Genomic DNA, 23,824 nt, shown 5'->3' with positions numbered 1-23,824 from the left:
AAGGGTTCTCCCTGGCTTCTGGAGCTCCTTCCCTCCCGTAGCGCCTACAGCCTGCTTCTAGTGTTCTCCAGGCACTCACCTTCCAGGTGGTCTTGTTCTCCCTGAAGTAGGCGAACATCTCGCTGAGTCGGCTGTAAATCTCACTCAGGGTGAGCTGCTTGGTGGGGGACTGCAGGATGGCCTGTGGAGAGAAGGCAGAGGGTTTACAAGGTCAGGGGGTTGTGCTTGGTAGGGGGAGGGGGGTCAGGTTGGCCTGTGGAGAGAAGGCAGGGTGTTTACAAGGTCAGGAGGTTATGCTGGGGGGAGGAGGGGGTGAAGGATAACCTGTGGAGAGAAGACAGAGTGTTTACAAGGTCAGGGGGTTACTGAAAACATGCTTTGATCATTCCTGGCTATGGCGCATCAACAACAGAAACAGAGAAAGGACTCTCCTGAGGACTCACTTCCATGAAATGAAAGCAAACAAGGGGTGGAAACAAAGTGGCTTCCTTCAGAAGGCTGAGCATGGGGAAGAATGTGTCCAGAATCACATGATTGTCAGATAAGTGCCAGGACCCAAGAGCACCAGGGCGGTTCCAAGGTTGGCCACGCAGCCACGATAAGTCACTGCCTTGCCCTCTCCCACTCACAGCCCTCACCCCTTCCAGGTGCTGAGGGGCACACAGTGCAGCAGGGAGATCAGAAGAAAGGCAGGAACACATGTGTGGTTAAATGCTGAGGAGTTGCCCTGAGGTCATCAGTTCTTCACAGGGTCCCTGGAAGGCTCTTCCCCCAGTCAATTCTTCCCCCGCCCCTAGCTCACCCCTTTGGGTGTCAGAACACTGACCATTCCTGGCCCACCTTCCCTCTTACTGCAGCCAATCCGCTTCCTTCCCGCCTCTTGGAGTTGTGGCCATTTTTATATCATGTCCTCTTTTTGAGCCCAAAGCTTTGCCTTCATCACTCCTGTGTTCCCTCTGTAGGGTTTCCATCTCTTCCCCACCGGCTGGTGACATTGTTATGTTGATAGTTTGTATAAAGCGCGACAAACACTCATCAGGGTATCCTGCCGCGCCTGGCAAAAACATAAGTAGGTGGGTATTGATGCACTAAAACCAGATGCCCCTGATTCTTTGTGATTTGAGAACAACCGGCTCGTGAGTGCCCTCTGGAAGGAGTAGTAATCGGGTTTTTACGCAGAGACAGTGGCAGAGAATTCCATGTTTTGGTGCCAAGTGGAGGCAGGAAGGGCTACCCTCTCCTGAGAGGCGGATCGTGGTACCTGAAGCAAAGCCTGTGTGGACGATCTGGGTTCTCAGGTGGGCAGTGGTCCACCTACTCTTGAGAGGTGGATTCGTGGTACCTGAAGGCAGGTGTGTGTGGAAGGTCTGGGTTCTCAGGTGGGGCGATGGGTAGAAATCTTCCTGCGTAAGTGAGCCGGTCCTGAGTTTTGCATCACCCGGTGAGTGAGGCACAAAGGGGGATTATGGAAGCCAAAATTGGAGCATTTTGCGGATCATTAAGGAATAATCAAACTGCTCCATTTTGGAATCCTTTTAGATGGCCAGACGTTTGGTCAGAAGTCCGACCTCAAGGAAATTGCAATAATCACGGTGGAAAACCATAAGATCTTGACTGACGGGATGTTTTGCAGATTCTAGTAACACCGGGAGCTGTGTTGAAGCAGCGATAAATACTGGACACAGGAAGCTGAAACTTTAATGGTCTGTGCAGAGAGGGATGGTTATTGATCAAACAAGAAGCCTAGATTCAGTGTCAGGCTCCAGGGGGAGTCCTAGGACTTCTGGCCGCCAACCTGGAGACCAGGACGCTCCTTTCCCATAGAAAGGACTCCTGTTTTCGCTGCATTAGTCTGAAGATAATTATTGTTCATTCAAGTAACGACCGTTGGCAAGTACTTGAAATTCAGATGAGACAGAATCTGAAGAATCGTAAGGGTTGAAGAGATTTGGGACGAATCCGCGTTGGTGTGAATAAAAGGCTCAGCTCGCAGACGGGATTGTCCAGGGTGTTGAACATGGATGTTAAAAAGCAGGGGTTAGCGAGGATCTCTCTGGTACGTCCTCTTCAAGCTTCCGAAACCTGGATCTAAAAAGTGGTAAGGTAAACGCTTGAGCTTGCCGAGCCAAGAAACAGGAGATCCACCCTACGGCTTGTCACAAACTCTGCCTCTGCCAGAAGAGACGGAGACTTTTATGTGAGATGGTGTCAGACAACGCAGAGAGGTCTAGCAGGACCAAGGCCAGCGCTTGAACATGGTCTCCTTGAAGATGGGTGACATCTAATAGAGACAGGAATGCGGTTTCCGCACAAGCATATACTGGGAAACCAGATTCCACTGCATCAAATAAGTTGTTGTTTTCTAGAAAAGTTGAGAGTTGAGCCTTTACCGCCCTTTCAAGGACCTTACGATGGAAAGGGAGCAGGGAAATTGGTCTATAGTTACGAAGAACAGAATTATCAGCTGGTGGTTTTTTAGGTTTGGGAGGACCATTGCCTATTTCTGGGATAAAGGTGCAGAGCGGCTGTCAAAGTTTACACTGTAGTGTGTGATGAACTGTGATGCTGAGGGATCATGTGTCTGACTCCGACCCTGTTTGGGCAGGGGGCTAACAGTGACTCTGAGTTTACCGTTCACCAGGATTTTATTAAGGCTTCAATGCCAGAAGGACAGACTCTTGTATTGAGGTATTTGGTCCAGAAGATGTGAAAGAATCGGTGTACCCCAAGTTTTTAAACTTAGTGAGAGGTCTGATATGACCCTTATCTAATGTGAAAGAACGAAGAGAGGTCATCGCATAAGGCCTGGTGTGAGAAATTGAATTATAGCATCTTTTGGGGTTCAAGAGATTGGCGGCTCTCCGAAAGATCATTTTAGAAGGATTATTGGTTCAGTTTATCAATGATGCAGAATAATCTGCTTTGGCTGTCCTCCTTAGCTTGTTAAAGCTCCTCAGTATTATTTGGTAGAAGAGTCGCTTGGCCGACGTGTACTCGGAGAGCCATTCTCTTCCAACTTTTTTACAAAGCTGTTTTCCCAATTTCTGACCATAGACAGAATTTACGAGTCCTGCTTTGAGGTCTTGCACCTTTGCCAGAAACGTAATCCTGGTGACGCCTGCTGGGGTGACTGCAGAATCACATTCAGTCCCAGGCGTTCTGAGCCTGTGCGGTTGAGGAGGGCGGAGCCTGAAGGCACCGCAACGAATGGCACTGAGTGATATCCCTGACGCAGGGAACACCTCGTGGCCATCAGTCAGTGGCGGCTCTTACTCTGCTCCTATCGCGTCCAGCGGAGGCTTCACAGAGGGGCCACAAGACACTGGCCAGCGTCCCGTTACCAAGGATTGAGGTCCTTCCCTTCGGGTCAGTTTACGAGGTTATTTAGAAGGTAGCGTCTAGTTCTACCTCTCGATCAAGAAGAGCGACCTTCTGTCTTTGGAGGGAGCGACTCTGTAGTGTCCTCCCCAGCCCAGGGACTCGCCAATGACAACGCCACACACGGAGCTTAGTATAACACGTCTTTATTCTTCTGCGTTTAAACGCGAACTCAACATTCTGTCATGAAGGGAGAGACTCCGTAGCGTCCGCCCCAGCCTGGGTACCCGCCAAGGACTATGTCACAAACGGAGCTTAGTATCACCCGTCTTTATTCGTCTGCGTGTAACCACGGACTCAACATTCTAACATGTACGTCGCTTCTACGGAGTCCATCAGAAGCCACAAAGGGTCCGTCATTACAAACTCACACGGCACTACAGGCTCTTCAGCCTTTTCTGTAAAACTGACAAAGTATTGATGTTTTCCAGGAAGATGGTTTCAAACCTGTAACATAAGCGACAGTAAATGGGGGATGTGGCCAGCGGGGTCAGTTGGTGTCTGATTTATAATGAGGCTGGACACTATATGGACCTGGACACCAGCGGGCCTGGCTTTCCTTGTACGCGACTCGACTGACCTCCTTGAGTACCACTTCACGGATGCTTGTTCATGCGGCCGGGAGCGCTTCAATCCTTTTTATTTAATTGCTCTTTTAATTCTGCTTTGGCAGTGGAACAATGAGATGTACCTCTCTCGATAAATCGCTAGAACGTTGTTCTTCCAGTTTGAAGGATTGGGTGATGCTCATAATATACATACGCCTAACATTTATTTTCATTGGATTTGCATAAAGACAGTACCTCAATCCAATCGTTCTCCTAACATTTTCAGGAATATCAGACTATTTCAAGATTTTGGGCCTCATTCATGTCTTGGCAGATGGCTTTCCGTTACACCCTGGGGATGGAGTGAATACCTCCGTCCCCATGGCGTAGGGACCGCCCGCCATTTTATAAATAAACACCAAGCAGGCGGTCCTTTATAAAGCATGGGCAGGGAACTGCTGTCACGGCGCTTTCTGTCAGTGCAATCCGCTCTTTGCTGCAGGGTTGCACCAGCAAGACGCAACCCGGCACCAAACAGTATTCTTTTTTAATTTCGGTCCCTCACTGCCACCGTTTGCCTTGCGGTGACGGACAGTAAGAAAATGGCTACCTGTCCGTCCATCATGATTGTGCGGGCGGACATGTAGCTATCTCTCCAATGACCCTTACTCCGTTGGCCGTCGGAGGAGTTTGGCTGTGGTAGTAGTCACCACTGTAGCCAAATCGAAGGCCCCCCACATTTAAATCCATTTAGGCTGCAGAGACGTAAACTATGTATTGAATATAAAAATGGAGCTATGTAGAGGCTTTTGGGGGTGTGAATAAATCTCTGGTATGCCCCATACTGAATCCTGGCCAGCAAGGATGTCCTCTCTTGTGCGTATGTGAAGCAAGCTGAGACTTGCGAGGTATATCACCAGGTATTATGATTTCTGCCCCAACGCTTGATGCTTTTATATTTTTAAGTGTCTGTAAAGGAACCTTTTTCTGCTTTGTAGATGGCTTCATGTGTGCACGCGTTACTGTGGTCTGGTCAGAGGAAGGTGCACCGTTCCTCGGCTCGTCCATACTGCTCGTCTCACCGGTCATGAGGTCTAGTAAAGCTGTGAGCATGTGGTACGGCAGCCAATAAAGATGGAGTGGGTCCTGTGCCTGGAAGCTCTGCGTCTCTGGACCTGGTTGAGCCACCAGGGCATCTCCCTGATAACCAACCACCTGGTAGGGTCTTTGAATGCCAGGGCAGACAAAATCAGCCTGCGTTGACTATCATATCACGAACGGCAATTACACTCCGCAATGGCACAGGGCATCTTCCAGGAATAGGGAGAACTCTAGCTCAATCTTTTCGCTACCACCTTGAACACAGTGTCCAGGCTTGTGCATGCTAGAGTTCTCAAGGCACCTCCCCTCAGGGATGAATTCCACCTAGAGTGGAGCTTGAGGCTCCTGTATGCTTCCTGCCTCCACATCTCCAGCCCAAAGTTCTGAAGGAGATCAGGAACAACCGGGCCCAAGTCATCTTAGTGGCTCCGGATTGGACCAAGAAAGTGTGGTGCTCAGAACTTCTGGTCATGAGCATCTGCCCCCACTCAGGCTGCTGCCGTGGGAGGGTTTTCTGTCGCAGGAGCATGAAAGAGTGCTCCACCTGGGCCTGCACAACCTGCACCCCCGATGTGTGGAGGTGGAGCGCTGATAGCGGACTCCTTTTGACCCCTCTCCTGAGCTAGTGGATGGGCTCTACGCAGCCAGATGTCCATCCACAAAACAAATGTTATCTGGATGTAGGGAGAAGTTTATGACTTGTTACACCTCTGAGGATGTGTTGCTGTCTGTGCTGTCTTTCACCCAGCCAGGGTTTGCTGTGGCCATGATTAAAAGGTGTTTATCAGACTTGTCTGCCTTTTACACTTACCGGATCAAATATTGTTGTTTAAATCATCCGTTGTGATGCATTTTCTGAAAGGGTTTTTCCACATGCCCCTACTCAAGCCTTTTGTGATCCCACAGTGTTTATGCACTGATGTCTGGCTTGTTGTCCTCTCTACCCAAGAGACAGACCCACTATCAGCGGCTACCTCCCCCTGTCTGAGTCTGGCCAGCAGAGCCCGGCGACAACCAGACCCTGGGCAGAGAGACCTTCCAGCCACAGTCAAAGATTCAAGAGTTGTGCGCTCATTGCACGCAGCATACGCATGCAGTGGGTAGACCAATGTTCCCATCCATGCCCCGGAAGTGCAAAGCGCCAGCCACTCTGCCCGCCTCTACACTGGCCCGGTAATGGCAAGACCAGTATCCTGCAGCCAAAGGTGGTTAGACATGTTAGCCATTTATAGGGCTGTCCAGCCTTCTCCAACCTTCCCTCAGAGCTTCATGTTCTACCTGCCCTAGTGATGGCCGCCCTACGCCTGTGTGGCTTTCTTCAATCTTGAGAGGTGTTGAAGGACGTCACTGCCTGTGTTTGAGGTCTCTGTCCTGCAGCACAATTCAACCCCCACCTGGTGGCTCAACTGACCCATCTTGCCCACAAGAGTGTGTGAAGAACAAATAATATTGCTCTGCATCGTTTCTCCGAGGGAATGACTTTGAGGCAATGAATGCTAGACAATAAATGCAAGGCAATCATGAACGCAAGGCAATGGATTCAAGGCAATGACTGCAAGGCAATGATGAACGCAAGGCAATGGATTCAAGGCAATGACTGCAAGGCAATGATGAACGCAAGGCAATGGATTCAAGGCAATGACTGCAAGGCATTGACTTCAAGGCAATGGCTTCAAGGCAATGACTGCAAGGCAATGATGAACGTAAGGCAATGGATTCAAGGCAATGACTTCAAGGCAATGGATTCAAGGCAATGACTGCAAGGCAATGAATGAAGGCAGTGGCTATCCCCAGTACCTTCCTAGGTGTTCCAGGACCACCTGCTGAAACTTAGACTCCTGGGTCAGGTGCTTTGAGGGGCACTTGCCCGGGAGCAGAAGGAAGAAGGCTGGTTGACCTTATAACCCCTGTTAAAATGGAGGAAGAGGAGGACTGGGATGGGATGAAAAGTTACTGTGACACAACTATGAGTGTCATAATGGAAAGATATCATTTCTATTACCGTTATCAGGCACCAGACGTGTCAACCGAATTCTGTGTTGCAACTCTAAGGATGTCGGCCACAACGTGTTCCTTTAGGGAAATGGACAAAATGATTCGAGACCAAGTGGTAACGTGCAGCACGTGTGTCACGGCGCAAGAAAAGCTTTAGTGTCACAGAAGCCACAGCCTGGAAAGGGTGATTTCAACTATTAAGAGTATTGCGAGGTCTGCCAAAGGTGTGGAATTGTTGTGCAAGCCCAATGAGCATCAAGCTGTTTGTTAACCCAATTCATGAAGAAGGAAAAGCTTCTAATAATCCTTTAAGCACACGCAATAAAAAGAAAGACCCAACATTTCATAAAGCCAAACTAGCATTTTATTGTTGTGGGTCTAATACCCACTTCTCATCCAATCAAAAATTGCCCAGCATTAAGGAAGATATGCAAGGGGGTGTGCAAAAAAAGGGGATTTCTACAAAGTGTGCAGAACCAGGCACACCAAAAAAAGTATTCGCAGTGGAAGAGTTTAAACTGTGGGAAGATTCCGATGAGAACGAGCTAATGGAAAATTTGGTTTACTTGTGGCCATCATCCATAAGGAAGCAGGAAAGAATGAACCTAAAGGCTGTGTCGAAGTAAATGGACAGAGTGTTGAAATGCTTGTTGACACCGGGTCAAGAATGACTATACTAAAGGGCACTCACAATGTTCTGGAATGCAAAACACCACTAGAAGCCAGCGGAATCGTTCCCGGAGCTTATAGAGGCCACAAAATTAAACTCTTGAGTATTTAAACAGATCTGGCATTCAACGAGAAAAGTAGTTTTAGAAAACTCTTTGTGGTGGATTACAGTGTGAACATTATTGGATGGCTAGAACAACAAAAACTGAGAATGATGATAAATCCATGTCAAATACCTTCTGTGTTTAGTATCCAAGAGGACAGGCTGGATACTATTCTTGAAGAATAGAAGGAGGTGTTTTGTGGGATGCTAGGATGCTTAAGGGATTTTAAGCACTAAATAATTATAAAAGTTAACTCACATCCAGTTTTGTCTGGAAAATACCCTTATCAGTCCGAACCAAAGTTGAAGCCATACTCCAGCATTGGTGTGACAGTGGAATAATACAACCAGTCAACGCCTCAGAAGGGCTTTCACCTGTAGTCATGGCAAAGAAAAAGAATGGCTCTATTCACTTATGCATTGATCTTCGGCAACACAACAATCATGTAGTAACAGACTGTCAGCCGTTACCTTTGATAAACTGAATGGTGATGACATTAAACCAAGCTAAAATGTTTATGACCCTGGATTTTAGTCCAGTTAATCACTAAATTCAGTTGGATGAAAACTCTGAAGGATATATGAGACCGATGCAGACCGCGTGCAAACTTGGGTGCAAAACCAATGCTGGGCAGAGCATGTGTGCCAGGCACCAGGTGTGTGTATTGTGGGTTTTTTCGTACTTGACTTTAAAGACTATGCACCTGATACACAATCACAACACACTAAGATTATGGAAGAATGCGCAGTAAACATCTTTTGAGCAGAATTACCTACTGAAAGTCACAGACCACCGACCTGATCTGAGGTCGAAATGTTAGTGTTTTCGAGCAACAGTAGTTTGTAAGTGCTATTGCAGCATTTTTTACATCTGTGTGCCTGTTTACCCCCAGCAAGAGGAGCCCGGAGTCTGTGCACTTACCCATCGGATGAGGGCTGCGTAGGTGCCGGGGGGTCTCACCGGGTCCACCTTATAGTATTGTGCATTGTGGAGCAGATCTGTGGAGGGAGAAGAGAGAACTCCCGTCAGACCCCTGGCAGCGGTGGACACCTCCCTCGCCGGATGCCCACCCCACGTATTCACGCACCTAGATGAGCTCCCCACAGTGTACTGGAGAACACCAACCCCACTCACCTGTCCAGGTGGCATTTATAAAAACCATCGGTACCATCACCCTCGCGTCTCTATTAGACAAGCTCACTATCTCTGGGGGTTTTCAGCACCCCTCAGCCAGGGCTCCAGCAGTCTGCAGGCTGCGAAGTGTGAAAAAGAGAACACAGCACAGGACAGCACAGCACAGCAGGCCTTTCCATCTGTGCCCCAGGGTCAGGAACCGCTTCTTGTATCCATCAGGACCCCCCACGCTGCTGTGTTTGTGTGCGTTTGCATTGTGTTGTTCTGCAGGTGTGTGGTTGCAGTGTGCTTGTTTGCATGCGTGTGTGTTTGCAGTGCACATGTGGTGCATCCAGGCCATGCATGTCTTGCACCTGAGTCAGTAGCTCTCTTTATAGAACAGATCCCAGATATCTGTTCATGTTTTAAGATATTGAAGGGCAAGCAGTTGTGCCTTAGTAGGGATTTCAGTAAATTCCCTGAATTCTTGTCTAACATGGGCATTCGGCCTCTGTTTGCTGTAACACATGTGTAGAAATAGTTTAGACAGCTCTAACATAGATGTGCAGGCATTTCTTGCTGCATCAGCAGTTCTAGGTTTGTTTAAGGGCAGAGATATGGTGGCTTTTTGCAAATGTAACCATGCTGGTAAAATACAGGCCAGGGGGCAACACTATATCTTCGTGCACGCGGGAAGCTCAGTAGTGAGTCGGTGGTGAGGGGAGGGGCCAGGCATACACATGGTTCTCCAGAATGTTTCAACACAATTCTGTGGCTTTTGTGCTGAATTGAATTGTGATTGTATTTATATAGCGCTTGGCGCACCTGTTGAGGCACATTAGCGGGTGGACAGCCGGTTACACCATGAGGCAGCGCCTGGATTGGTTGTGGCCTGGGTGGGAAGTGAACCGGTGAAGCTCTACATTTCACCGGCTGGTCCCCCTGGCATGAAGTCTGCCTTCAGTATAAAGTGTTGAAAGAGGGGATCCCGCCCCTTGACGTCACCTTGGAAAAGACTGGCGCCCCCTCTCTGCCACAGGGGCTTCTTCCATTCCAGGGGGGTCTCCACCCCGCTCCTCTGGGGGGTTTTGGAAGCCTCCATGCTGAGCTGGTTTGGGGGTTCTGAAGGGTCCCTGGGGAGTCTCTTTTCGGCCTCCACATCACGGACAGGTCCCTGGAAAGAAAAGAAAAGTCAGTTATCATTTGCCATTGGAGACCCCAACGCACAGGACTCTTCAGCGACACCTGCCCCGGCCATAGGGGGGCGCTTCAGTACCAGGCAGGGTGCAGGGGCATCTGTCTGGGTACCAGGTGGGGCGGGTGCAGGCCGGCCAGCACCACTGCCAGTCACTGAACCTGTAACAAGCCAGAGCCAGGGGTCTTCTCTGAGCCCTGGAGCGGTCAGCGGTGGGGGCAGGGCCCATGGTCAGTCTGTGGCCCCACAGCAGCCTCAGGCCTCGGGCACTGCCCTCCCTCTGACCACCTCACTCCTTTTCCATCGCTGACTCTCACTGGTGGTGAGGGGGGAGCAATCAAGGCTACCTCCTGGAGGGGCAGAGGGTAAGGAACTAAGATGTAAATGTAAATGTATTGCGACTTATATAGCGCACGTATCACCCGAAGGCATCAAGGCGCTTGCTTAGGGAACCCGTCCTGGTATTCCCCTGTGAGATACCCCGGCAGGGTATCCACAAGGTGAAAGCCAGGCATCCCGCCGCGAGGGGCTGTAGTGGAGATTAAGCAAGCTATTGCCCAGAGTCGCAGAGTGTGACCCCGTGAGTCGAGTAGGCACCAGAGCGAGAATTGTCTAGTCCGTGGAATTTTTGAGCCCAAGACCCGCCGAGGCGGGGAATCGAACCCTGGTCCACAGCCGATCTCAGCTTCCGGGTCTGCCGCCTCTAACCACTGAGCCACGCTTCTCCTGGGGCATTCACAGCGCCTACATGGTGAGATGCCTACTGCAGTATCATGGAGCGCTATGGTCAGCGTTAGTCTGTGGGGAAGGGTTTGGTGGTCTCAGCACAGGTCAGGAACGTTCGAGACCTCGGAGATTACTGTGTTCTCGTCTTCCTCCTGCCAGACGGGCCCTACAAGCACCAAGGGTGGCAGCGACCGGTCTGCACATGTCCGCCCGGGGCTCTGGGTGCGAGGCCGGGCGGTGCTCTGGGTTTGAGCCCCAGTGACTGAGGGTTCAGCAACAGCAATTAAGAAATCCAGGATCTGCCTCCCCCCTCAGACAGGAACAGGGGTGCCACCGAACCCCAACACGAAATGCAGTGAGTAGAACCGAGTTTACATGTCTCCAGGTCCAGTTAACTGGGATACTGGGCGCCTGGGGTGGGTGCCATTGAAGGAGAGACAGTGATGCGTTCACCTGGTCTGCAGTGAATGGACAGCCATGGTGGCCTGTGTCTGAAGGGGGTCAGCTGGTGTCATGGTTTTAAGTTGTCAAGGCACCAAGTGCATCAGCTTATTCCCCATTTGCTGCTGGGTAACTGGAGTGTAGGGTTAGGGTGAAGTTATAACTCATAAGGGTAATAACTATAAATATAATACTGGTAGATTCAGAACTTCCGGCTGCAGGAGACAAGACAGGAAGCGACGAGGTGTCACCGAGGTGCCTCCCCTGTACTGCAGGTACCCTCTTCCGGGATTACGGGTGGTACAGGGCGGGTCGCATGGCAGTCTGCGAGTCCTAAACAGAGCCTTCGGGAACCCCACAGCCCCCTCTAAAGATGTCTGTTAGAAATGGGATTTCTGGTTGGCTGAGGCTTGCGCCAAATCCAGGCAGAGACCACCACTCTCATCAGGGCAAGGGAGTTACATGCCAAAGATAACCCCTGCTCACCCCCCTTGGTAGCTTGGCATGAGCATATAGCAACACAGGGTACAAAGTTCCCCAAAAACCGAAAACAAAAACAACAAACGCACTCACCAACTGGCCACTCGCACTCACCAACTGGCCACACGCACTCACCAACTGGCCACAAGCACTCACCAACTGGCCACACGCACTCACCAACTGGCCGGAACAGAAGAACTCCGACAAAGAGCACCTATAAGGTGCCCGTCAGACATTGCAGCGCCAGTCTGACGAGGGGCAGAAGGCCAGTGATGAAGCATGACATCTAGCTTGCTGGGTGTGTGAGGCTTCCTAGTTCCAATAAGGGAACCCCCCGTTCCCTGTGCAGATAACCTCCACTCCCGACACACACTTTGTTGTTTTTGTGTTCGGTTTTTGGGGAACTTTGTACCCTGTGTTGCTATAAGTTCGTTGGACTAGTACACTGGAACCCACTAAATATTGTCCACTGAAGGTTCCCCCTTGTGTTGCATTATTATAGCTTTGCACGAGCAGTCAGGATTATCCCGGGGGCAATGTGTAAAGCATTTGCGCACGCACCCACCAGCAACAACATCCCAGGCACACTACAAAAGGAACTCCACACAAGGTTATATCAAAAATAACCTTTGTATTCTCCAAACACATTAGAATAGTAAACACATACTGTACACTGTTCCAATTGGCACTGGACAATATTTACAAAGGATTATGTACACCTGGCAGGGCCACGTGGACCACTGTCAGAACCATCACAGAGCGAACTTGGTAAAAGTAAAATAGATCATAAGCGTACAACCAGTAAACACTGGTAACCACTGTACTTTGCATCAGTCTGTGACATAAACTACATTATGCACAGTATCGCACCAGTCTAAATACATTAGACCCTAACCACCTAAGTATAACTCACAATAGGGGCGTAAGTCACACAGTGAAGTATAATCTCACTAACACAAACCAAAATAGGCAAACCAACCTCACAATCATTGTTAGACCTGGCATCCTTGGCGTGGGTCTCCTTACATTCACTCCCTTAGGCCCCCCACGTGCATGACCCACTTGCCCCAACAGTAGCCCCGTGCAAGGCCCCTCTAATGTAACCCTGGCCTCTGTCCTCACAGACCCCCCTGACCCTGGGGAAATAATAGAAACCCCAGCGTAGCACCTCGATCCCCGGATTCATGAAGCCTAGTCATAGATCAGAACGATAGACGGTCTAGTTTAGAAATCACCCTTTCCCTAAGACCCCTGACTCCGTAACCCCCCACGCAGGGCCTCGAACCAAGGGAAACCTGGATGCCAAACGCACCATGCCAGGCTGAGGGTAGCGAGTGCGAGCCGAGCCTGAGGTACGTCCCGTACACGCAGCCCCAGAGAATCAACGCGGCTCGAGGAGTACGAGCCGTACGCCTGGTACGCCCCGCACCTGCGGCATCATCCTGTCACGCGGCTCGAGGATTGAGAGCCGTACGCCTGGTAAGCCCCGCATCTGCCGTCCAGCAGTCCCCACGTGGCTCGAGGATTGAGAGCCGGCCGCCAGGTACGCTTCATACCTCCTGCTGTAACGTCACCGCTGCTCTTCACGGTTTCCCAGAACCGGCCCGGACGTTGGGTACCTCGTGCCGGGGACTCGTGACCACCTCTCTTTTTGGACTGTGAGTACTGGGAACGCCGCTACGATTCTATCCCGATTGAACTGTCCCTTAGCCACTACGTGCCTGGGGATGCCCCTACCCCCCACCCGATTGTATAGTGTACTCCTGGACCTTGCGAACCTGATGATAATTGTTATATAAAGAACCCTTTATTCGGATAACCAGCTTGTGTGGTGTCCCTTTGTAGTGTGGTGAGACCTTACTGTGCACGACTATAAATGCCTAACCCTCGCATCTTAGGGTCAGACTCAAAAGCGCTCGGCAACATTCCTGGAAGAGGTGGGTCCCTGTGTGGTCAGAAGTATCAACCTCTACCACCCAGAGACCCCCCATTCCAACAATCATAAACCATATTTAGAGGTATCAAACAGGGTGAGTAAAACATACTATACACAATACATTTCCTAGCACCAAAAGCATTAGCACATAAATATCATTAGGGCCTGACGCCCTATAAATGTAAACATCCCCCTGGCCAACTGGCCATCTCAGATGGGGGCTCAAATGGCCTATGTCCACAGAGTCAGGGCTGCTGCCTGGGCAGCGAAGGTCAAGGGTGTGCCACTGCGCAAAACCTAAATGTTGCAGCTGCCCACTACTTGCTGGGTGGCTGAGAACAATAACAGGGGGGCCTAAACGGTGCAGCTGCCCACTATTTGCTGGGCAGCTGGAACTAGGATGAATGCGGCATGGGCTCTCAGAGGCCCTTAAAACAAATTGCGCCCCATGTTGGAGTCACAGGGCTCTAAAAATAAACAAGTGTCCCCTAATGATCTGCGGGTGAAAGGACACAGGCCCTTAAAATAAATACAACCCACAGGACTTTAAGCAAATCAGGCAGAGATGGGGCAAAGAAGAGCTGGCCCCCGAGCACTGTGGGGCCCATGGGGGCTCCCAGGAATCAAACATGCCCTCTGTCCCTGTGCCTCAAAGGCACCAACAACACAGAGCCTCACTTACCAGGCTCTGGAGACTCACTGGGTTCCTCTCGAGCGCTGGTCTTGGCTTCTCTCATTCGTGCGGCGGGGGCAGGCACCGGCAATGTGCCTCGAGCCCCCTCCGCTTGTACGCAACTCTCGGTGGCGCCTGCGGGGTTCTCCCTCACTTACGGGAGCCCCACCTTAGCTATGCGCTGTGCTTCACCCGGTACCCTCTCTCCTGGGACCGGGACTTCGAATGGGAGCCCACGAGGCTCCGGATGTGCCTTAGGCACTGGCCCCGCCTACCTCCTCTACTTCCGGGTCTCGTTGGGCAGCGGCCCGGCAACAGCATCACTTTTCTCGGGCTGCGGCGGTGAAACGCGGGGTGAGCAACGGCTCTCATAGAAATTCTGGAAAAGTCGCGGGGTGGGCACCCGCGCACTAAAAAGGGAGAATTAAACAAGCGGCCACAGCGCAGGGTGGGTATCTGCCCAATTAAATCCACAACAAGCGGAATAAGCAGGGTGGGCACCCGCAAGGAAGGCAGCACAGACGGGGGAGTCCCCATGTCGGGAATCCCTCGCAGATGATTGCAGCCCAGCGCTGCAGGGTCAAAACAAAGCGCTCCCAGAGGGAAAATGCAGCGCAGGAGGAGCTAGGCGCCCCAAAACAAAGCCAGCACTCAGAAGGTGCTGGGGCAGCCCCCAAAGTCTCTCTAGGGTCCTGGGAATCATTTAAACAAATAGAAGGGTCCCAAGAAGTCCTCCAGGCATCCAGGGGCAGGGCAGGGCCAAGGGAGGCAAGCCTTCCCCTGGGCCCCAGCAGCAGCACGCCCTGGTTGTTTCAAGTCAACAGCAAGAACATTTACTTGGGGTCACAGCCCCTTATTTATACAGCTTTTTCCCATTGTGACACAGCACGGGGCTAGGAGAGAACCAGTTACAACTGGTTCAGGAGCACTTGAGCACTTTGTTTTGCTCAGCTCCTCTCCTCTATTCACAGGACAGGCCAGGGACATCAGACGCACCACAGGGGGTGGAGCCAGCATTGTGGAGGGAAAACCCAGCCCTATTCAGGTCCCAGGCGCACCCCTCCCTCCCATCTCCATGTATATCTCCCCATTCACCACCGGGGCAGACCCATCCTGGCTCCTGGAGCCAGGCACACCAGCCAGCTCCAGCCAATCACAAGCCAGACAGTCAATTCACATTCATTGCACAGACATGCCAACTTCTAAAAAGTGGCACTTCTACACTAGACACAATAAATCTGCGCACACCGTCGCGCAGCATTTATCCTCACGAGTTCGCACATACCAAACTCGACCCTGCACTCCTCTCAAACCAGGAATTACCAAGGACACACATATCCCCCATACATTCCTATGGGAGGGCAGGCCAATCTCACACACGCACTCATACTGTGCACGCACTTTACACTGGAGCACAGTGCCAAAGTGTGCAGAGACCAGAAATCACTACCATTATGTCATATTAAAAGGCAAAAAGTTCAGGGATGAACCTGCCAAAAGGGCCAAGTCCAACAATGTCCCACAACAATAACCTCAGGGCCTCAGGGCCCCACCCTGGGGTCTTCATACACAAGTGTGAACATGGCTGTCACAGGTACTCATCCCTGGCTCAGCCTCCTGCGGGCCCAGCACTGCCACCCCTAAATCTGTTTCTATATCATGCTTAGCCTCTCTTGTGACATGTTCTTCACAAGGCAGGTGAGCTGAGCCGGCGCTGGTTCATGCAATCATACCAGAGAATGACCTGCATCATGTGTGTGACCCGCATCATGTGTGTGACCTTGCCATGGGGCCATGTGTGTGACCCGCCTCATGTGTGTGACCCGCCTCATGTGTGTGACCCGCCTCATGTGTGTGACCTGCATCATGTGTGTGACCCACATCATGTGTGTGACCCGCCTCATGTGTGTGACCTGCATCATGTGTGTGACCTGCATCATGTGTGTGACCCACATCATGTGTGTGACCTGCATCATGTGTGTGACCCACATCATGTGTGTGACCTGCATCATGTGTGTGACCTGCATCATGTGTGTGACCTGCATCATGTGTGTGACCTTGCCATGGGGCCATGTGTGTGACCCGCCTCATGTGTGTGACCCGCCTCATGTGTGTGACCTGCATCATGTGTGTGACCCACATCATGTGTGTGACCCGCCTCATGTGTGTGACCTGCATCATGTGTGTGACCTGCATCATGTGTGTGACCCACATCATGTGTGTGACCTGCATCATGTGTGTGACCCACATCATGTGTGTGACCTGCATCATGTGTGTGACCTGCATCATGTGTGTGACCTGCATCATGTGTGTGACCTTGCCATGGGGCCATGTGTGTGACCCGCCTCATGTGTGTGACCCGCCTCATGTGTGTGACCTGCATCATGTGTGTGACCCGCATCATGTGTGTGACCCGCCTCATGTGTGTGACCTGCATCATGTGTGTGACCTGCCTCATGTGTGTGACCCGCCTCATGTGTGTGACCCGCCTCATGTGTGTGACCCGCCTCATGTGTGTGACCTGCATCATGTGTGTGACCCGCATCATGTGTGTGACCCGCCTCATGTGTGTGACCCGCCTCATGTGTGTGACCCGCCTCATGTGTGTGACCCGCATCATGTGTGTGACCCGCATCATGTGTGTGACCTTGCCATGGGGCCATGTGTGTGACCCGCATCATGTGTGTGACCCGTGCCCCCTCACATGCCTGAGTGTGGTAGGGGCACCGCTCCTCACCGCAGGCTCGGCTGAGGGTCTCAAAAAGGAGGCCTTAGATAAAAACAACAAATATAACCTGTGGACAAGGGTTTCACAACCAGTTTCACTGCAGATTTGTGACCATAAGCCAATCCCACCCATCCACGCGCTGCCCTGTCACCTGAGGAGGGGGGGGTCTCCCAGACTGGATGTGGCCTCCAGCGCGTGAGTTCAAGAAGAGGTTTCTAATCCAGACACGTCCTTCTAATTCTAACAAGAACGTGCACAAGATCCCCATGGGATGAAGTGCTCATATGACGGGCTGGACCCTCGGTTTCCTCGCTGTGGGGACACATGGAGCATCGTGTGTGATGGTCAAGAGTGTCAAGGGCTGCTAGGAATGCGCAGCACCAGCAGGCAACATCACCTGTTACTTGTAGGGCTGTCAAGAGATCTCGCAGGACCAGAAGATCCCCCATTACTTGTACGTCTGCAGAAAGATCTTGTAGGACCAGAAATGATCTAACAGTACAGAACAGGGTTACTTCAGAATTTGGTTTCTGGGGGTAAGATGGGGTGCGAGTGAAGGAACAGACTCTAAGAAGTGTATAAGGAGGAGTGGGGCACACCTCCCGCAGTCCTGGTGTCTGACACTCGGATGCTTATTTACAAGGAAATGATGCAGCGCTGCAAGAAATTTAACAGCACCACGCCGCCTCGTTTAAAAAATGCAGGGACGCACCGCCTAGTGCCAGTGCAGACACCCCTGTGCTTTCCCTTGCACCGGCGCTACGAAGCTTCCTAGTGCCAGTGCAGACACCCCTGTGCTTTCCCTTGCACCGGCGCTACGAAGCTTCCTAGTGCCAGTGCAGACACCCCTGTGCTTTCCCTTGCACCGGCGCTACGAAGCTTCCTAGTGCCAGTGCAGACACCCCTGTGCTTTCCCTTGCACCGGCGCTACGAAGCTTCCTAGTGCCAGTGCAGACACCCCTGTGCTTTCCCTTGCACCGGCGCTACGAAGCTTCCTAGTGCCAGTGCAGACACCCCTGTGCTTTCCCTTGCACCGGCGCTACGAAGCTTCCTAGTGCCAGTGCAGACACCCCTGTGCTTTCCCTTGCACCGGCGCTACGAAGCTTCCTAGTGCCAGTGCAGACACCCCTGTGCTTTCCCTTGCACCGGCGCTACGAAGCTTCCTAGTGCCAGTGCAGACACCCCTGTGCTTTCCCTTGCACCGGCGCTACGAAGCTTCCTAGTGCCAGTGCAGACACCCCTGTGCTTTCCCTTGCACCGGCGCTACGAAGCTTCCTAGTGCCAGTGCAGACACCCCTGTGCTTTCCCTTGCACCGGCCCTACGAAGCTTCCTAGTGCCAGTGCAGACACCCCTGTGTTTTCCCTTGCACCGGCGCTACGAAGCTTCCTAGTGCCAGTGCAGACACCCCTGTGCTTTCCCTTGCACCGGCGCTACGAAGCTTCCTAGTGCCAGTGCAGACACCCCTGTGCTTTCCCTTGCACCGGCGCTACGAAGCTTCCTAGTGCCAGTGCAGACACCCCTGTGCTTTCCCTTGCACCGGCGCTACGAAGCTTCATAGTGCCCTTGCAGACACCCTTGCCATGGGGCCCGTGTCGCAGGGATGAGTCTTTACGTGCAGGAAGGGAGACCTTCCTGCACATAAACAATCATTAAAGGTGATTTGCTCCTTCTATGCGCGCTGCAGAATGCAGCACATCGAGAAAGAGCAAAAAATGAGGAGAGATAAAAGTATGTTTCCTCATTGCGGCACTCTAAGGCCTGCTTTTCAATGACGTTAGTTTTTGGCGCTGCCTCAGATACACAGATCCTTGTAAATGTGGGGCAGAGTCAAAAAGAAACGAGTGTTGAGGTGGAACACCCACAGCAGCACCCGTTGCACTCCTCCTTGATGCAGAAAGCTGTGTGAAGGGGTGTACTGTTCACACTGCTCTGTTGAGCCACGCCAAGTGGCTTACATCACATTGTAAAAAGGAGCAGGGCATTGCGCCACCGGAGCATCGTGAAAAGTGACGCTGTGATCGTCCAGTGCCCTTGTAAATATGCCCCTCAGTTTATTGACATCTTTGGATACCCATTCCTCTACATTTAGTGTTAGGTTTTGTTTTCTTTTTCCTTTAATTATATTTACGCCCAGAGCCGGGCCTTGCTTGGAGTGCGTCCTGAGCAGAAAGAAATTTGCCACCCTCGCTGCAATGCCTCTGATTCCACCTCCCCAAACCCACCTGAGTCACCCACAGCTTAATCCGTCAGGCGGGGGTGAACTTGGTTGCTGGAGTTGGGAGGGGGTGCTGGTGTGTGGCAGCAGGGGTTGGGAGGTAGATGGAAGGGCACAGAAGGGCACTGATAGGGTGTTAAATATAGCAATTGTGACACGTTAAATATGATTAGAACAACTTTAAATGTAATCGCTGGAGTCAGCTTAGAGGGAGAACGCCGTGCTAGGACCTTAATGCAGAGAAAGAGTCCGCGAGGCCTGCAGAATACTGTGCCCTGGGCCTGGTCCCGCTCGCCTGTGCCTTCCAGAACTAATACACGCCCTGTCAAGACCCCCAAGGAAGTTCTTTCACTATTGTAAATGTGTGTTCTTTGCCTGTACAAGTGTCATCCTCGTGTGTTTGTGAGTGGCTGCCTTCTGTTGCTGTATTATACCTCTTCTTGTTTCTGGATTGCTTCTGTAACATGTACTTTTGTAACATTCTCCTCGTGTAACGTGACTCGTCCTATTGTGAAGCGCTCCGACACCGTTGGGTAAAGTCTGCGCTATATGAAATTGCATAAAATAAACAAATAAACAAGTGCTTAAAGGGAGCCGGGTTATGCCTCCTCCCTCTCTAACTAGCAATAGACCATTCATCTCCTAAGCAAGGTTGTGATTGTAAATCCTGCCACTAGAGGGCAGCGGCGTCATTGAATCGACGTCGATTCCATTCTCTGCATCAGAGATGTTGTGATCAGTCTCAGCATCAGGACCATTGATCAATCCTGCCACTAGATGGCAGCGGCGTCACTCAATAGACATTGAGTCCACCTCAGAGCCATTGCACTGGTGATGTGGTGATTATTATTCTCGCCACTAGGGGGCAGTGGCGTCATTTAAATGACACAGAGCCCAGTCTCAGCATCAATCAGTGGCATCGCAATGGTGGTGTTGGGGAGTCAGCAGTGGCACCCCTGAAGTGGGCCAGTGAGTGGAGGCACCTCCCACATTGCACACTTTCACTCTCTTTATATAGCGCTTACTACCCCTGACAAGGCGTCGAAGCGCTTTACGGAGGGCAGCACTCAAATGTCACATGAATAGAAGGGGGGTGGGATCATTGGGGGGAAAAGAGGGGTTAACAGGTGAGCTGGAGGGAGGTCAGACTGCAGCTAAGAGGTTGGGGGGGTTGTGATGTTGTAAATGAGTTGTGGGCAGTCTGTAGAAATACAATAATAGAGATGAAGGCAAACAGGCTGTGCTCGGCGAGAGGAGGAGAGGAGGAGACGAGGAGAGAGAGGAGGAGAGGAGGAGAGGATGAGAGGAGGAGAGGAGGAGAGGAGGAGAGGAGGAGAGGAGGAGAGGATGAGAGGATGAGAGGAGGAGAGGAGGAGACGAGGAGAGAGAGGAGGAGAGGAGGAGAGGAGGGGAGAGAGGAGGAGAGGAGGAGAGGAGGAGAGGAGGAGAGAGAGGAGGAGAGGAGGGGAGAGAGGAGGAGAGGAGGAGAGGAGGAGAGAGAGGAGGAGAGAGAGGAGGAGAGGAGGAGAGAGAGGAGGAGAGGAGGAGAGGAGGAGAGAGAGGAGGAGAGGAGGAGAGGATGAGAGGAGGAGAGAGAGGAGAGGAGGAGAGAGAGGAGGAGAGGATGAGAGGAGGAGAGAGAGGAGGAGAGGAGGAGAGAGAGGAGAGGAGGAGACGAGGAGAGAGAGGAGGAGAGGAGGAGAGAGAGGAGGAGAGGAGGAGAGGAGGAGAGAGAGGAGGAGAGGAGGAGAGGATGAGAGGAGGAGAGAGAGGAGAGGAGGAGAGGAGGAGAGAGAGGAGGAGAGGATGAGAGGAGGAGAGAGAGGAGGAGAGGAGGAGAGAGAGGAGGAGAGGAGGAGAGGAGGAGAGAGAGGAGGAGAGGATGAGAGGAGGAGAGGATGAGAGGAGGAGAGAGAGGAGAGGAGGAGAGGAGGAGAGAGAGGAGGAGAGAGAGGAGGAGAGGATGAGAGGAGGAGAGGATGAGAGGAGGAGAGAGAGGAGAGGAGGAGAGGAGGAGAGAGAGGAGGAGAGGATGAGAGGAGGAGAGGATGAGAGGAGAGGAGAGAAGGAGTGGAGGAGAGGAGGAGAGAGAGGAGGAGAGGAGGAGAGGAGGAGAGAGAGGAGGAGAGGATGAGAGGAGGAGAGGATGAGAGGAGGAGAGAGAGGAGAGGAGGAGAGGAGGAGAGAGAGGAGGAGAGGATGAGAGGAGGAGAGGATGAGAGGAGGAGAGAGAGGAGAGGAGGAGAGGAGGAGAGAGAGGAGGAGAGGATGAGAGGAGGAGAGGATGAGAGGAGGAGAGGATGAGAGGAGGAGAGAGAGGAGAGGAGGAGAGAGAGGAGGAGAGGATGAGAGGAGGAGAGAGAGGAGGAGAGGAGGAGAGAGAGGAGAGGAGGAGACGAGGAGAGAGAGGAGGAGAGGAGGAGAGAGAGGAGGAGAGGAGGAGAGGAGGAGAGAGAGGAGGAGAGGAGGAGAGGATGAGAGGAGGAGAGAGAGGAGAGGAGGAGAGGAGGAGAGAGAGGAGGAGAGGATGAGAGGAGGAGAGAGAGGAGGAGAGGAGGAGAGAGAGGAGGAGAGGAGGAGAGGAGGAGAGAGAGGAGGAGAGGATGAGAGGAGGAGAGGATGAGAGGAGGAGAGAGAGGAGAGGAGGAGAGGAGGAGAGAGAGGAGGAGAGAGAGGAGGAGAGGATGAGAGGAGGAGAGGATGAGAGGAGGAGAGAGAGGAGAGGAGGAGAGGAGGAGAGAGAGGAGGAGAGGATGAGAGGAGGAGAGGATGAGAGGAGAGGAGAGAAGGAGTGGAGGAGAGGAGGAGAGAGAGGAGGAGAGGAGGAGAGGAGGAGAGAGAGGAGGAGAGGATGAGAGGAGGAGAGGATGAGAGGAGGAGAGAGAGGAGAGGAGGAGAGGAGGAGAGAGAGGAGGAGAGGATGAGAGGAGGAGAGGATGAGAGGAGGAGAGAGAGGAGAGGAGGAGAGGAGGAGAGAGAGGAGGAGAGGATGAGAGGAGGAGAGGATGAGAGGAGGAGAGGATGAGAGGAGGAGAGGATGAGAGGAGAGGAGAGAAGGAGTGGAGGCTGCAGCGGGCGGAAGGGAAGGAACAAGAAAAGCAAGAAAAGGAGAGACGAACAATGTAAGAAAAATACATGTGCATCAGATGCAAACCCTGAAACCGCTGGCGGGGCGCCTCCAGATGTTCATCCTCCAATTTGTCTCACAGTATTCATTTCAGAAGCAAAGACAGACAGGTGTGGATGGGTTCATACTTGGCACAGGATGGAGGGAGGGGGGGGGGGCAGCACCCCCGGACAGTGGAAGTGCACCGCCTGCGTCTCTGTGGCCGGAGGGTGGAGATCCGGGCACTGGGGGGGTCAGGATGAAGGCTGGGGAGGGGAAGGAGGGGTCAGGATGGGGGCTGAAGACAGGATCCACACCCTTCTTTGCCCCTCTGTTGTGGGTGTTTCAGGCTGGAGATGATATTATATTCATAAGTGATACGTCACGCGTCGCGTGCCTCCCATCAGTGGTCACAAGGACCGAGTAAGAGTATAACTCAAAACTTAAAATGCCATCACTGTGCAGACAGGAAAATGCAGTGAGGGATTGCAGAACAGAAGAATACGTGATTCCTTGAGCGCTCCCGGCACAAACGAACGCTGCATATAAACATAACAACTAGAAACAAATCTTTTATCAGCAGTCTCAGGTCAGATCTTTCTTTATTGATTCTATGTGCACAACAATACAGGGGCAGATTCACGTTTCCTGGCGCGTCCCTGTAAATCAGCAGGGATGTGCCAGGAAAGATGCATAACGCAAGTTTACCCTTGCGCAACCACAGGTGCGCCGCATTTACAATGCAGCACATCATGGTGCATGGATAAACAGATGCGTGTCGCATCTGCCAGCGTAAGGTTGCTGTAGTGCTGGAGTTGTGTCACTGTTCCTACCCTGCCTATCCTCAACATGTTGCTTCAATCCTTACGCGCAGGGTTTTGACTCAGCATTGGCCTAAAAGTGACTGAGTGAAATCTTGTAGATTTCACTCAAGCACTTTTCTGAGGCGTTCCTGCGACGGAACAACCCCCCCACCCTGCGCCGGAATGCCCACATGAAACCTGGCGCAGGTTTCATATGGCGCAGTGCTTTACATCGTCACGCAGCTCCCTAAATGCAACGTTGTAAATAGGGTGCAACATGGTGCATGGTTTACGCCGCCACTGCGTCACAGAAGTGACACAACGGCGGCGCAAATCTGCCCTTGAGTATCGAAGTGTTAAAATAAGATTCATCCTCTTAAGAGGCACCTAGCGACACCCTGTTGAGTGTCTACATTTGCTACTACTGTCCTTGTGGGTCTACGGCAGAGCTCCTCAAACGTTTTTGCTCTCAGCCATTTCCCCCCCCACCCGGGCCGAACAAAATGGATTGTAGTTGGGTCCCCTCCAAGACTTTATGGTAAAGATTTGAGGTGCAGGAGCTGCAGGGCTGATCGCGGGGAGTCGAGATTATCAGATCCTTTCACTATGATT

At 52.0% G+C, this 23,824-nt stretch overlaps 1 protein-coding gene across 1 annotated transcript in view; it reads right to left on the bottom strand.

The window, feature by feature from the left end:
- Nucleotides 1-23,824, bottom strand: part of FOXP3 (forkhead box P3) — a 99,555-nt gene that overhangs the window by 9,987 nt on the left and 65,744 nt on the right. The window contains exons 9-11 of the mRNA XM_078664111.1: nucleotides 9,914-10,082; nucleotides 8,717-8,793; nucleotides 80-181 (exon numbers count right to left, since the gene is read on the bottom strand). Coding sequence (XP_078520237.1) covers nucleotides 80-181; nucleotides 8,717-8,793; nucleotides 9,914-10,082 — 348 coding nt within the window. The remainder of the gene's footprint in view (nucleotides 1-79; nucleotides 182-8,716; nucleotides 8,794-9,913; nucleotides 10,083-23,824) is intronic.

The sequence above is a fragment of the Lissotriton helveticus genome, chromosome 10, assembly GCF_964261635.1.
Source record: "Lissotriton helveticus chromosome 10, aLisHel1.1, whole genome shotgun sequence".
NCBI lineage: Eukaryota > Metazoa > Chordata > Amphibia > Caudata > Salamandridae > Lissotriton > Lissotriton helveticus.
The sequence above is the reverse complement of the archived record's forward strand: the minus strand, read 5'-3'. Positions and strand labels throughout refer to the sequence as shown.